A 15,907-nucleotide genomic window follows, 5' to 3' on the forward strand; every position below is an offset into this window, starting at 1 on the left:
ACAGAAGGGAAATTTGGACTCTTCGCTGTCTTTAGGAGGAAAGTGAATATCCTCTCCGGAAGCTGTGTCATGCCACCGTGACTAATCTCAGTCTTCAATGGTCATGGTGAATATTTCCCTCCTTCCCAAACATGTTGGCTAGAAGGCGTCGCCGTACACATACACATCCTCTCGGAGCCGAGCTGTCCTCGTGTGGGTGCTGTAAAACTAATGGCCGTGAATGTGAACATGGTCTCTGCCTGGCTCTGATGGCCATCCAGGTGTGCTTGATGAGCCGTTGCTGTGATTATCAGCACGGTGCATTAGCACAGCTTGAAGGCCCTCAAGTAAATCACAGAGGAGAGGCGAGCATTTGTACTGCAGGTGGTCCCCGAACTACGTTAATGGGCTTCCACCTGCTGCTGGGTCGCTGAATCTTCTGGAAAGCTCCTGACCATGATGCTCATGGTCTGTTAGAGGGAGCAAACACTGGAGCCTGACTAAAATTAGGCACACTAGGAACACAAGTGCTTTGCCTTTCTTTTGATGTTGTTCATCATGTCTTCCACTCTGAGCCAGAATTACCTACAGTATATGTTCACGTTTTGGGTGTTTGGATTTATGTGTGCTTGTGTTTTTGCTCGCACATGGGCATAGGGCATGCATGTCTGTATAAATTTGGTTTTCCCGTCTGACGCAGTCAGTGCAGATCCCCTCCACGGATGCATGCAATCTCAGGCAACTCTGCTTTGGCCTGCTGCTGTCCCGTGTCACAGTTTTAGGGGAGATAATAAACCAGAACCTGTCACATCCACTCTAACTTCCAATCTCTAAGGATCAACACGGTGCTCTGGGCTTTTGGCCATGTTGGGGCGGCTGCAGTTTTCATGCCACAGGGTGCCAGAGAATGGGTGCCCCGTGGCACACACACAAATAAGACGAGGCCAGGGGAAGTTGCTGGCACAAATGCCCACTGAGAAAACCCACAATGAGCACACTGTGGCCTTTTTGGCTTTCATCAACTCAGCAGTTAAATGCCTCTCTTATTTAGCTCTCAGACTGTGCAGACTATCAATTGCACCATTAAGACAATCCTCAGTCACACTGAACAATGGAACATTAACATTTCTTGCTGGGTGCAGTCTACTACTTTGCGATTACTGTGCCCACCCATTTATCTGCCGTCACATTAGCGTTGATGAGGTTCTGATCAATGCTCTGGTCATATTTCTGTCTACATAGTATGAGATGCCAGACAGCAAATTAAAAGAGAAAGCTGGTGACTGCAGAAGCCTTTTAGTATAGATTGGAAGTGTCATACAATTTCACTTTAAAAGAATTGCTCTACCACAGGCAGAAATAAGTGCATGCAAATCTGGGCATAGGGCTGTTGTATCTGATGTTAGCATGTTAATTTATGTGTGTTTGAACATGTGTACATGGAAAGTAGATAGAGAGAAGAAAGATGAAAAGAGATTAGAAAAAGAGTGATAAAGAGATTAGAGCGGTAACTAATAATGTTATACCGCAAATGTGTGTCCTTGCACAGCTACAGAGCACCTTTTACATCCATTTTCTTTGATAATTCTTGGTTTAGTGCATTAGCCCCTGCTCAGTGATGCATTAGTCACCTTATTTAAGTTCCCTGCACTAATCTGTGCTGTAGCGAGAATTCCACTGAGTGTGCGAGCCAGTGAAGAAATGAAGACCTTGGCCAGTCACCTCAAACTCCACTGATCTCTTCCTGTACCCCATATCTCTGCTGTCACTCCCTGTCTCCCTGGCCAATTACTCAACATGCTCTATTAAAAGAATAAAGCAATACAATACATTATGTAGCATATTGCTTGACAAAAAGAAATTGACAGTGTTAATAATGGCCACTGATAAATGCCTCCATTGATGCCGAGAATGTCCTTGGGTTAACTCAGCCACTCTTCAGTTTTCAGACGTCCTCCTGAACACTGGCTGGTCTGTGCTTCTGTGTATAGAGGCTCTCTGTATCTCTCAGCAAGCCACTACATTTAAAAGGAGGATATCAAAGACAGAGCTGTTGTTCTTTTAGTCAGAGAAAGTCAGGGTTAAAACGGCAGTGACCAGAATTAACTTGGTGCCTTCTAAAAATATGCGTCAGGCCATCGCGATGACCCAGCAGTAAAAGTGACCAGCAGAAGTGAATGCCCTTGTATAGCACTGGCATTTTTGTGTGTGGATTAAACCTCAGGGCAAGGAAGTATAACTACTGGATAGCCAATTTGGTCAGCGACACAGAGGCGGGGACTGGTGGGAGTGCCACAGCAGCCCACAGCCTGTCCGATCAATTAGCGCAATTGGCATGAGTTCCTGCTCTGCCATGGGGATGTGGGTGGGTTGTGCTGGCAGCAAACCATTGACCTCCATGTTGTGGCGGGGCAATATGGCAGCATGTAGGAGATGAACAAGTGAAAAACTGCCAGGGTAGTCCTGGGACATCATCGGCACTGTCATTTGCTTGCTGCGCTGTCTGAAATCAAATATTTCACAATAAAACAAAGTATTCAGTATTGTACCTTCAGGACTTGTCTAATTAAATTGCTTGTTTTTCTCTCTGCTTTCTTTATTACTAAAGTTTCTCTTTTTTTTGTTCTTCTTCAATCTTCCTCCCTCCCAGAGCCTATGCGTGCATTGCGGGGCCTTATGGCCACAGATATCCAGCCCAGGCAGTTGTCCCTGCAGTGGGAGAATTTGGCGTTTAACCTGACACGCTGCCACACCTACTCAGTGTCCCTGTGCTACCGCTACACCACAGCGGGAGGCGGCGGAGGCCACAACACCACTGTGCGTGAGTGCCTGGCAGTGGAACACAATGCCTCACGCTTCACGCTGCGTGATCTGCCACCCTACCACGGCATCCATGTCCGTCTGTCACTGGCCAACCCAGAGGGGAAGAAAGAGGGCAGAGAGGTCACCTTCCAGACTGAGGAGGACAGTAAGTCTCTGAAGGCGTTTACAGAAAAGATTGTGTGGAAGTAGAGGATAGAAAAACTAAAAAGGAAAATTGTCAGTATAAAATGGTAAACATCTTGAGAGCAATGGTCACTTTAACATTAATACAAACTTAGTTAGGGTTGGAATTATTCGGCACCCCTGGGTAAAACTAACGCAGTCTAATACAACCTCTTGCAATAAATCTTCATTAAAGGTGTAAAAGATAAAGTTGGCACAATTGTTCATTATATAGTATGTTACCATCACAATAGTCTCGTCCTAGTTAGATAGTAAATGCCTTAAACATATTCTTTGTAAATCTTTACAATCATTCTCTGAAAGAACCAAGCAGGCCTGCCTTGTTGCACAAACTAAATTTTCTTCAAAACCTTTCAGCGTGTAGCTTGCTAGCTCGAAGTTTGTTGTTGTTGTCTGTAGCGAAGGGATTTTGAGAACGGCAACACACAGAAAGCGGAAGGTGATGGACAATGCCTGACTGTCAGTCTTTATCCTGGAAATGTACTTCTATTGATCCAGACTACCATTAAAACAACAATGTGGAGTGTCTAAATGCTGGCAGTGCAATGTTTTATTGTTTTAAAATGCAGTTAAGAGTTTGGCAAAGTGACCCGGCTGCCCTCCACCTTCATGTGCATTTTACTTTCTTCACCTTTTATTCAGAGAGACCCGGTGTTATCATTGTCATATCTTAAATTATGATCACATGGATTACTTTAGAAAGCTGTTTTGGAGGAGTGTGACGTCTAAAAAGTACCGGAATACCTCAAACTGTTTAACTATTCTCATAGTAAATGTCAGAGAGGAGATTATGCAGACCTGAGACTGCCCACTGCTAGAACCTTACTGTCACATTTAACTAATGCTGAGTAGGTTGTTTTGGGGGTTTTAAGGTGCTTTTCAACATAAATCAAGTGCACCACATGTGGATGAAATACAAATACAAATTCATATATCAATCAGTTTGGGTTCATAGTGTAAATTTTCTTAATATTTCAAAACATTAATACCAGCTCCTCTCACTTCATCTCACACAAGAGAGGGTGACCATCTGACTGAGGATGGAATTGGCATTACAAAAGATCCATTTCATTTTCAGACGAAAATACCATAAAAGAGAAAACATTATATATCAGAGTCTCTGGCAACCCTGAGATAGGATTTTGTGCTTATTTCTTATCTCCTATTATTCCTTTGTGCTGCAGAACATCGTCTGCATGGCAGCTGAGTGAGAAATCAATTCTGCCATGAAAAAAAACAAAACAAACAAGATTTTTCAGAAAGAGATCTATACAGCGAAAGATAGAAAAAAGATCAAGAGAGAGAGAGAGACAGACAGCAGAGAGTTTTTTTTTTTCTGAAGTGATAAAAAATAAATGTATGTATAGAGTACAATTAGAGTGTCAATTATGAACGCTTTTCCCCCCCAAAAGCCTTAATAAGCAACTCTGTCCTCCAGACTAACTCAATTCAAAAATAACAGTTGACTCAGCTGTTTGGCTCTTGCTTTAGCCTCAGGCCTGGATCTCACATAACAGTCTTCCTCTGTACAGCGCTCACACACAGGGGCCGCAACCGAATGGCCCAAAAAAACTGTTAACAGAGTCTAATGTTGAAAGTTCAGGCATTGACATTCCTCTGTCTTTCAGAAACAAGTTTACCAGCAAGCGTCTGACAGATCCATCAATACATTTTAACTAAAGATTGATATAAATTAATATGAGGACGAAAGACACACTGGTGCGTCCAAACAATGTTTGACAAAACTCCTACTCAAAAAGCGATATTACAAAATTTCATTTCAAACATTTATTTACTTATTTAATCATATATAACCTAAGACTTGTGTAAACTCATTTCAAGCACCGAAACAATTTGTACAACACATCACAAGTTAAGGTTTGTTTTCAAAAGAGATTTGAGGACTTTCAAAAAGCCAACATCGTTTCAGCTTTAGTGCCAAATTATCTCTTTACACATTGCTCTAGAAAGTCACTGTACGGAAAGCTGAGTTTGTTCTGAACACTTTGATATGAAACAAATGGGAATCAGTTATATGCAAATACCTTAAAAAGGTAAATGTAAGAAGATATGTGAAAATGCCCTTAGACCTCAAAGGGTTAATCGATGCAGATCATAAATGAACTCTGTCCTTATCTGATGTTCTGTGCCTGCTGCTCTCTGGCTGAGTGTCTCATGTGGTGCATTGTTCTGAGCCACTATGACATTCACTTCTGTAATATTGACAGGAGAGGCTCATCGTGGGATTAGCACTTCAATTTTCCTGACCAATGTTTGTTCTGACAATTTCTTATAGTTCCCGGAGGCATAGCGCCAGAGTCGCTTACCTTCACCCCGCTGGATGACATGATCTTCCTGAAGTGGGAGGAGCCCATCGAGCCCAATGGCCTTATTACCCAATATGAGGTGAGCTCAGAGAGACACTCTTAATTATTAGTTTAGTTTGTATACTTGGATGTACAAGACAGATGTTAAGATTTATGCTTCACTGTTCATATATTTAAACAGTATTTGTCACTTTTACTAAAGAAAAGATGTTTAAGATGAGGACTAAGTGATATGCTATCTTTGATAAGGAGTTTGGCCTGGGCTACTGGACTGTAAACTGACCCTAATCCAATAACGAGCAGGACAGAGTGGCTAATGTAAGCCTAAACTCTGATATAGTAGCGTCCAGGACTGGCTCCCAAACAGTTGGGAAATAGTATTCCATGACAACTGGACGAACACCTGCTGAGGAAGATGTGTGATATGAAAGAAAGCTCCAGAAAAGCTACTAAATTGACTTTGTGGTCAGATAGGCCTTTTTCATACATGTTGCAGACATTTAGACTTGTCATTGTAGGAAAAACAGATGTTATTAACACTTACAATGGCTCTATACTATTCAAGTGTTCCAGTAAGTGTGATGGTTTGTGTCCACTGTGGCATTTTTTGACAGCAGGGATCACTCCTGCTTCCCAGCATTGCACGCTAGTGGGCTTGCCACTAGCAGTTATCAGGTTCTCTTCACTGACCACTGATAAGCAAGGAAAACATTACATTACACTCATACAACCGCGATGGCTACTCCTGATTGGACAAACGCTTCACGTGGGGCTGTCTGCTCCACAAAAATAGTTCACCGAAATGTATTTCTGAAAACGTTTAATGCAAGAAATAGGCTATGCAGTTGCTGAATCTGTCTTCATTTTAGATCGACAACAGTTCAGTCAGTTAGAAGATTTTCGTAATTTCAAAGATTTTTCTTCATGCAAATGAGGAGCAGGCAACTCGAAGCCCCGCTTCTCAAAAGTCCCTGCGACGCTACCAAAATGCTTTGCAGCCGCTGCTAACATAGACAGTGAATGGGTAGCAGAGAAATGATGCTCGACAGTGGACACATACCATGACAGAGAGCCAGCATACACAATACCAGGAACCTTGATACACCTGTGCTTTTCCTACTGTGATATACAAATGTCTTCCCTTAAATGGCCTATTGTTTGGTCAGCTGGAGTATTTCGGGTTTTCAGCAGCTGTAGGTGCAGTGTGTTGTTTGTGAACTTTTAACTGTAGCCCTATTTTTTAATACTCAAACAGCACATAGCCAGCAAGTCCAGAAACACTTTGGACTTAATATTTATTTAATCTCAAGCAACACCGTCAGTGTAGAAATACTTTCCTCTCTATTTGGTGAGCCATTTTCTTCAAGTGCCACTATAATTGGCACAGTACATACAGACATGTCCTTAATTACCAAACCACTCTGCTTCAATTCATATTTTTCCTCACCCAACCATTTAGTGTGTGGTGCGCAATGCCTATATGAGAAAAAATAGCAGCGATGCTCGGATACGCTCTCAATGACCATGTGCACATGGCCTAGCACTTAACGCTGGTCTTGTGCCAGTTAAATAGAGCCTGTGTCATTAATAGATAACTCGCATGTATCTGTTATGCTGAAGGCCTTATGTTCAGCCGGATAATGATTTTGGATTTACTGTATGCCCTCTGTCTGTGGTGAGCCATCAATGGGCCTGCAGACCTATCCTCAAGCCTTCTTTCCTTGGCCTCTCTTGCAATGTCGCCTCAAGGATATTATTAAATAGGATTTGTGGTTTGACATATAAAGTGGAGGCTGTACAGGATTTTTTACCATGTAATGTGTTGATCTCTCTCAGCTGACGGAGATAGCTTTAAACAGAGCTGTAGAAATCCTCTTCATTTCTCTCAGATTAAACCATTGACCACTCTGGCTGAGCCCATTGACAGCCATGCTGTCCTGCAAGCCTGTCTGTCGGGCATCTTTTATGTCTGCCTTTGTAGAGGAAACACAGAGGTCTGTCTGTGTTTACTCACTGGATGGCTCACCAATCTATCTTAGGGAATTAAGCTCTTCTTATGATAATCAGCAAAGCCTCTGGTGTGGACTGAGTGGCATCTTCCATGTGTGTGTACTACTGTACATGCATATGAGCATATACAGTACGTAGTGTGTGCTCATTCCTTCAATGAAGTGGATCCCTCCCAGCTCTAATGTATATCCTAATATGTTCACCCTTGTCTGATTGCAGTAAGGTCGTCTCATTTAGCTCTCCACTATTTCAAAGAGTATAAGTGGAAATTCTCACGAGAGTAGCGTGGAGTCGAGGCAAATCACCTCTCGAGAAAAAAACGTTATAAAATTCTTTACTTTTAAAGGACACTCATGAAGAGCACTTCTTGAGTGTTAATAAGAATTAATTAAACTCATGAACATTTAGTGCTATTGATTGAACACTTAAATTTACTATTTACTGCGTGGCGTCCTTAGTCCATAGCCTTCATAATGCATTACTTGGTTGGAAAATGATTTACCACTCACAACACTTTTTTTGAAAAACTCCAGGTTGCTCATATGACTTTGACTTAACAGTGCCAATGCCACTCAAGCTCTATTCATCCAAAACTATGAATCCACACAAGCAATTGGCACATTGATATAGAGAAGCAAATTCATTTCTGAGTGAAGTTAATCATATCAATCAAACATTAAAATTACTTCTTATGACTGAGCCGTTTGATTTAATGACCTCTGCAGATCTGTGTTAGCGGCTACAATAATTAAGTATAAAATCAGTGCTGAGGTGACTGGTTTTTATGATATAACCCTGAGACCATCTTGTTTTCAACAGATAAGTTACCAGAGCATTGAGTCGTCTGATCCAGGCATCAACGTCCCGGGACCGAGGCGAACTGTCTCCAAGCTGAAAAATGAGACCTACCACATGTTCTCCAACCTCCACCCGGGAACAACTTATCTCATTTCAGTTCGAGCCCGCACAGTCAAGGGCTTTGGGCAGACTGCCCTCACTGAAATCACCACTAACATCTCAGGTATTAGCACGACTTACTGATTGAGCATGTGTGCTTGCGAGGGAGTGTGAAAGCAGCTGTAAAATTGTAAAATAGAAATGGAAACGGTCAGCCTGTCCATGTAGACATCACTATTGTGCCATCACCGCCTATTACTGATGCACCATGCAGGTACAACGCCAGATTTCACCCACTGCCTACTATAATTAGGATCTGGGTTTTCTCTCTTTTGACCTCGGCATCTTTCTTCTCTCTTGTGGAGGCAATACTTCTGCTCCCAGAGTGTAAGAGCTTCCATTGCCTCTCCAAACTAGTGACACACTCATCTCACAGTCCTCAAGACATAAATTAACTCGTAGGAAGCAGAGAAACACCACAGAGGGGACACTGCTATGTGTTAAGTATAAAGAAAGATGCAATACATTCTTGGGAGCAGAATGTCACTTCCGAGAGTCTCCAAGCTTATTACTGGTGATAGAAATCCAGCCTTTATTTTTCTATTCCCTCTTAATGATGCATTTGCGCTTGTTAAGAGATGGGATTACCCCTCTTATGAACGCACAGCACAGCCACTCCCACCCTTTCTTGCTCACAAATTTACTCTTTCCTTCTGCCTCTGTGTCTTCACAGAGAGGCCTGGTTTGTTTAATTATAGATTTAGTGTGCAATCACTGCTTACTGGCTGTATGTCAGACAGAACGTTGGCACAAAGCCAGACCACAGATAGAGTCGAAAAGTCTTTGCAGATCATCCTCAACCTCCTCCACTGGCCCACGGTGCAGAACATTCACTTACACTGAGTGTCTCTCAAATCTGCACTGACAGCTAGCAAACACTGAACACCTTCAACAGCTACTACTGTCAGCATCTTCAAGCAGTACTCACCGCAGAGTATCCAACTACACACATTTCCTCATTGGCACACGCGCACATACATTCAGATGTGTGCGCGCTGTGGCTGATACACAAACATCCTTCAAAGAGACTCTGTCTGGCAACAGGCATCACACCCTCTTTTAGTTCTACAAACCGCAACAGACCTTTAATGTCAACAAATGCACTTTCAGTTTCCCTTTAATGACTCACCTTAACTGCTGCGGTATTAGCAAACCGTTTCTTAATATGATAATCATTGATTCCTCATGAATAGTTTGCTCTCCTTCCCGTCACTAATTGACTACTGATATTAAAGAGAAATGTGCCACCACATCTCCAGGGAGGAGCAAGTCTCTAGCCAAATCCTTTTAAATGAGAAACCTGTTCAATTTAGCGTCACACACATAACTTTTAATTGGACTTGTATCAAGCAGTGTACTGAATATGAGGATATGGGTATTGGGTATAATAGCACTGAGAGGGGGATGACTCTAAAGGGTCTGTCAGCATCACGAGACATTGAGGAGCTGAACACGTTTATGTGGAAGCAGAGACTGTATTTTAACTGAATTAAGGTGGCATAAATGAACACTGGGTATGCCATTATGTGTTTTTGTGTGTATGGACATGTAAATTCAGTGTTTTTCTGTGTCTTCAGCCCCCACGTTTGACTACGGAGACATGCCATCCCCCCTGAGCGAGACAGAGAGCACCATTACTGTCCTGCTGCGCCCGGCCCAAGGCAGGGGTGCACCTGTCAGGTGAGGAAATAATCTCAGATGTACATATTAGATTTATTTTTTATTTCATACCAAACATGGCTTATTAAAGGTGCACATCCACTCTGTGTCCAGTACATACCAGGTGGTAATTGAAGAGGAGACAGTGAAGAAAGTGAAGAGAGAGCTGGGGCTTCAGGAGTGTTTCCCGCTGCCCATGTCCCACGGTGAAGCGCAGGCCCGGGGCACACCACACTACTACACAGCCGAACTGCCACCCAGCAGCCTTCCAGAGGCCAGTCCCTTTACTGTGGGCGACAATCACACTTACAACGGCTACTGGAACAGCCCTTTGGATCCACGCAAAAGCTACCTTGTCTACTTCCAGGCTATGAGCAACTTCAGAGGGGTGAGTGATTGTTAACTCCAACCAGTGGGGCAACAGATCTGGAAACTTAGTGTTCAGAATAATGATGAGTGTTGTTAATGGGTATCTGTATTTACTAATATAATGGTTGACTCTGTAGGACAGTTGACATTGTCTGGGCTCACAGCCCCTAAAAGAGTATTTGTGCTGTGAATGGTGTTGTTGGATGAAAACATATTGAGCTGGCAGTGTAACTACTTGGAAATGATGTATGTTTATATCCAACCGCTTTGATTCTCTGCAAACAAAGCATATCTGAAACAAGGAATTACTTGCATGCATTACTTACAGCTAACAGAGCAGTGCTTAACTGAAATTACTCAGCGTCAACAATGTACTCCACTTCATTCAGCTTTTATTTTCTATGCTTTTCCTATTCTGTCCCATTCTTTTCTTTTTGTGTCCTGTTATCTCATGTACTTCGTTCAATGGCCCTTTCATTAATGTCCGTATCTACTCCTTTCTGTCTTTATACACCTAATCACTTGAGTATTTTTTTTAAATTGCCAGTGAGTGTGGACCAAAGCTTTTAGATTTCAGCATTCTTGTCCACATAACAAAATCTTTGTGAATCCTGGTTGTAGACCTTGTTAGTTGAGAAGCAGTGCGTAATTTAACACTGTTGTGTTTCCATCCATTTCACTGCTCATCATCCAGTCATACCCAGAGGACGCCACATTACCTTTCCAAATTCCATTACAGGAAGTGGTGCTACTTGGGTAAGGCAATTACTTAGAGATAATTGGGCACAGGTGCAGATGATCAGAGGTAGAAAGCTGCTGCTAATATCCACAGACTGTAGCAATGGAGCTGAGAAAAGTTGCCGTGGGTAACACAGCCTTGTGTGATCATCATCTGGGAAGAAATACATGCAAACTGGGTTACTGGTCTGTTTGACTTTTCGAGTCCTGTCGGTGGCTACATTGTGATCATGTGACTTTCTTTTTTTTTGAACTGGGCATGTGTGTATTATAAAGTCCCATGAACACCAGTAGGATGTTTTTCCAAGCCAATGGAGAAATACACGGAGGTAGTGCAGTGTGAGCACTTCACACAACTAGGCCACTAAGCATGGGATTAGATAGGGGAGGCCTGGCTTTACCAGCGGATGGGATTAGGTTTTGTTTTGCCTGGCAGGGGGCCAGCATCCATGACCCACAATGAGTGGAAACACATGGCCAAATTACACAGCCAACACTGTCATCCAGTCTTTCAAACACTGCTGGCTTTGCCTTGAAATACAGTAGCAGTCAGTCACAGTTGAACAATTCCTCTTGAAGGAACAACAGTGTGCTGGGAGGGCAGGAACTTACTTTTCATGTCTTCACAAGATTTTTTAGTCAAAAAACGACAAAGCGTAATCCTGCAAACACATAATTAGAGACTGCTTTATTTTAGGGTCAGTGTTTCAGACATCACACCTTTTTCAATGCAGAGGTTTTGTTGTGGGTGTGATGTAAGCCCAAGAAATTTAGATGTTACTCAGAATGTCATCTTAAAAGCTTGTGATTTACAGTAGCTCAATTCAATCAGTTGAGCACAGCAGAGGGGCGGCTAATTGCTGGGCATACAACCAATCAACAGCGGGGCACATAAGACATGTCACAGGAGGCCTATGACAACATGAACCGACACATGAAAAAGTGCTAGTTACATAAAGCAAGATAACATAAAAGAGCATAACGTAACAGCAATTACACAAACAGCAAATAATACAGTATGACACTGATGGCTTCTTTGGCCTGTTAACGGCATTATTAACGTTCCAGCGTTATTAACAAGTGTTAATGACTTAATGAGTGTTAATTTGTCTATCAAATCCACAAAGCAGATGCTAAGGTTTGGCTTGTGCAGCCTGTTTGGACTGGAATGTTGCAATTGCATAATGTGTGTTTTGTGTGCTATTTTGTTTGCTTACTTTGTGTTTTGTCTTCCTGTCTATCCTCTGTGTACAATTATGCATTTCAGGCCTTTTACATTTTACCACTGTGCTCACTCTGTCACAAAAATGTAGACCAAAAAAGAGAATTTTAGCATTTGAAATATGATTTTGTATGGAAGCATAAATTCATTCAGCATATTCATACTGTGGGGTATTTTTATATAGAGAATAGGGAAGCATAATTACCTTATGCCCACTGGAATAAGAAAAAAACTGCACCTGCTCTTGAACTTAAAGGGTCCCTGCTGGCATTAAAGGCAGTCACGTATGTAAGGGTTAAGGCAGGGGTTCTCAAACTTTTTTCAATAATGTACCCCCTTTGAATTGTGTTTTTAAGCCAAGTACCCCCTGACCAGTGCAAAAACATTTTTACATCTATATAAAAACAATACAGTGTCGGCAGTGATAGATTTACTAAACAACAACCTTGTAACTGAAAAACATTGAAATGCTACATTTCAAATGTTCAGAATCCATCACTTACAGTAACGTTCATTCAACGGTCATTATTATAGTATAATTATTTTAGGAATTATGCATGACATATTTTTAAGCATTTTGCAAAAAGTTCATGTACCCCCTGCAGTACTCCAAAGTACCCCCAGGGGTACGCATACCCCCATTTGAGAAACACTGGGTTAAGGTATGTCAGGTATTAATGGGCGATGACAAGGCGTGAACTGTACGACGCGCAGCGGAGGACGGTTACCTCCACCGAAGTTCAACTAAAGTTATCAAATAAATTAAGTTCAACTAAAGTTATCAAATAAATGAAGTGGAGTAAAAATTATAATATTTCCCCTCTGAAATGAAATGTAATAGTATAAAGTACAAATTAGAATATATATATATATATATATATATATATATATATATATATATATATGTATATGTGTGTATATATATATCTATATATATATCTATATATATATATGTGTATATATGTATATGTATATATATATATATATATATATATATATATATATGTATATTTACTGTACCTTGATATTGTGCTTGAATACAGTACTTGAGTAAATGTGCTTTGTAACTTTCCACTACTGATATTAAATACATAAATTGGTACTCAAAAAGAAACTGAATAGTTTTTCAATGAAAAGGGCTATGTACTGACAATTGTTACAAAGGATTTATGATGTACTTTAAATAATATGCAGGTATACAGATACCTGCCTATTTGCCTGTTTTTTTGTCTTTTCAATCTCACATTAGATTATGAATATTTCATGCATATAAATAAAATATGACATAAGTCTTAAATTGCATTTGCTAAGTCAGTCTCTGAATCTGTGCGGTTTGTTTATACCAATGAAATGACACAGAAAACACATTTGTCTACAACCTGGCTCTGTATTTTCAGATCAAACCTCAACATCATATTAAGAAAGTGTTTAAGTTTCTGTCAGCTTGAAATGGATTTTCAATTAAAAAAAAGCTATTTAACTGGAGTTTGAGAAAAGTGCTTTTTACTCATTTCCGAATGGTCAAATTTGCATAATTGTCCCATAATGCCTGAATTAGCATCTGTAAATCTTAATTTGATAATGCATCTCCTGCAAGAGGTGGCAGGATGGAATTCGATTACAGTCTTAGAGCTCATTAGTGCTATTTGACAAAGGTCCTTTTCATAATACTGAGATTTCATCAGTTAAAATCTGAATACAATTTATTCCTTTTCATAGTGATGCACTGGTCTGAATCCCCCCTCTCAATTATGCTCTCTCCCTTTAAACTCTCATATTTTATCCTTCAGCAAGAATCTCTCATTTCCTTCTCAAACACTTCACCGCAGCTCTCAGATTTGAAACATTTTGTAATATCATGTCGTCAATAGGACTTTTAACTCTTGGGTAATTTGTCTGTATCAATCTGAATCATTTTCATTGTAGTTTATCTGTGTCTCTATCATAAAGTAAATTACGCTTTTTTAGAAAAGAATAGTGCGACCCACTCATGTTTAGTCATTTAAATATATTTAATCAGAGGGTCAAATCAGCAGAGAGGGGAGACAGCACTATGGTTCCAGATGTGGTCCTCCCTTGTTTACTGTGTAGCATCATGCATTCATTCAGACTGTGTTTTTTATCTGCTGTGGACATATTTTCAACATGATATATGTGGGTGTCTCAGCTCAGTATTTCACATCATTCTCTTTTCTTTTATCACATCTCTTTTATGCAAAATGCAAGGCGACACCCTCCACCTCTGATGTCTATGTTTTCTTTCTCTTTCAGGAATCCAGAATAAACTGCATCCGCATCGCTCGCAAAGGTAATCCAACATGAAAATATCTCTTCCCACAAACACTGTGCCCTTGAATGAATTGCATTGTTTCTGAGTGTGGTGTGATGTTGTCTGCTCTCTCGTTGTTGTAAGATAAGAAATTAAGAATGTCATTTAACAGTATTGTTTAGTTTAGTCTATACTGTACCGTTATTCAAAATCTGGACAGATTTTGTCTGACTGGTCCTGGTTGTTTAGCAGCGGGTTCTCTGAGAAAAGGGCAACAAGCAGGGAGGGATTAGAGGTCAGGCTTTCATCCTGTTTGTTTGGGGGCAGACGCTGGGACGCACTATATCAAAGGCAGTCTCTTTGTTCTCATCAGCAGCCTGCTAGACTGCTACATCTGAGGGCTTTGACCTCAACCAGGTCCAGAAGGGTCCTCCAGATCAAAACTTCCAGATGGAGCTACCTTGGCCTATCAGTATAGCCCCCGCCCCTTTCCCCCTCCTCTTCTGTAGCTCAGCTTTTGGATTCAAAGGGACATGCAAAGGGCAGCGAAATGGACTCTAAGTCCTGATGGCAGGAGAGCCCCTCTTGCTGTAGTACACTGTCAGATCATGGTGAATAAAAGTCATGTATTTATAGTTATCATAGCACCGCAACAGTAAGCAGAGCCTTGCAAGTAAATTGTCTTGGCGGGGTGTCTTTTTTTTGGTAACGGCCTTTTTTTTTGTGAGTGAAAAAACTAAATAGATGAGGCTCTCCTCAAGCATAAAGCCAAAAGGCAAGGCCAGCCATTTCAGTTCAGCGTCTCACTCCATCTGCCACACACAGACACCCGGTTGGGCATTGATTAATTATGCTTTTTCACACTAATGGGCTTTACAGTGTGCTTGTCTCTTTTCTTTGACTCTAAGCAAAGACAGAAAGAAGTAAATGCACAATGGAGATCTAACTGTTATGTTTAAAATAATAGATAAGCAAGATATTAACAATAAAATAAAGAATAGAGAGAACAAAAGGGAAGAGAGAGAAAAGTGCACAACGGAAGTAATGGTTTAAAAGATTGCCCCATTACATCATCCACATACAGTACAGTAAATTATGATGTAACCGGAAAAAAAGCCTGAAATGCAAATTGATAGGAAACAAATTCCCAGGTAGATTTCCAATTTCAAGGTGCGACAGGTCAGGAGTTTTTTTCAGTTGCTGTTGTGATCTCTGTGATCCCTCTACCATTAACATAGCCTCCGCATCATCAGGTCCTAAGCCATTATTATCAAGCAGCCCATCACAAGCATAATGGTGGCAAATGATTCTGGCTTGGATAACAAAGCTGGAGATTACATTTCAACTTCCAGGTGACAGTTTAATTAAGGA

General features: G+C 41.1%; 1 protein-coding gene across 4 annotated transcripts in view; it reads left to right on the forward strand.

Moving 5' to 3' along the window:
- ptprub (protein tyrosine phosphatase receptor type Ub) overlaps positions 1-15,907 on the forward strand; it is a 166,368-nt gene that overhangs the window by 113,810 nt on the left and 36,651 nt on the right. For all 4 annotated transcript variants that reach the window (XM_031298758.2, XM_031298759.2, XM_031298760.2 and 1 more), the window contains exons 8-13: positions 2,630-2,947; positions 5,282-5,391; positions 8,142-8,343; positions 9,857-9,959; positions 10,053-10,326; positions 14,539-14,575. In XM_031298758.2, the coding sequence (XP_031154618.1) occupies positions 2,630-2,947; positions 5,282-5,391; positions 8,142-8,343; positions 9,857-9,959; positions 10,053-10,326; positions 14,539-14,575 (1,044 nt within the window). The remainder of the gene's footprint in view (positions 1-2,629; positions 2,948-5,281; positions 5,392-8,141; positions 8,344-9,856; positions 9,960-10,052; positions 10,327-14,538; positions 14,576-15,907) is intronic.

Source organism: Sander lucioperca, chromosome 10 (assembly GCF_008315115.2).
Source record: "Sander lucioperca isolate FBNREF2018 chromosome 10, SLUC_FBN_1.2, whole genome shotgun sequence".
Classification (NCBI taxonomy): Eukaryota; Metazoa; Chordata; class Actinopteri; order Perciformes; family Percidae; genus Sander; species Sander lucioperca.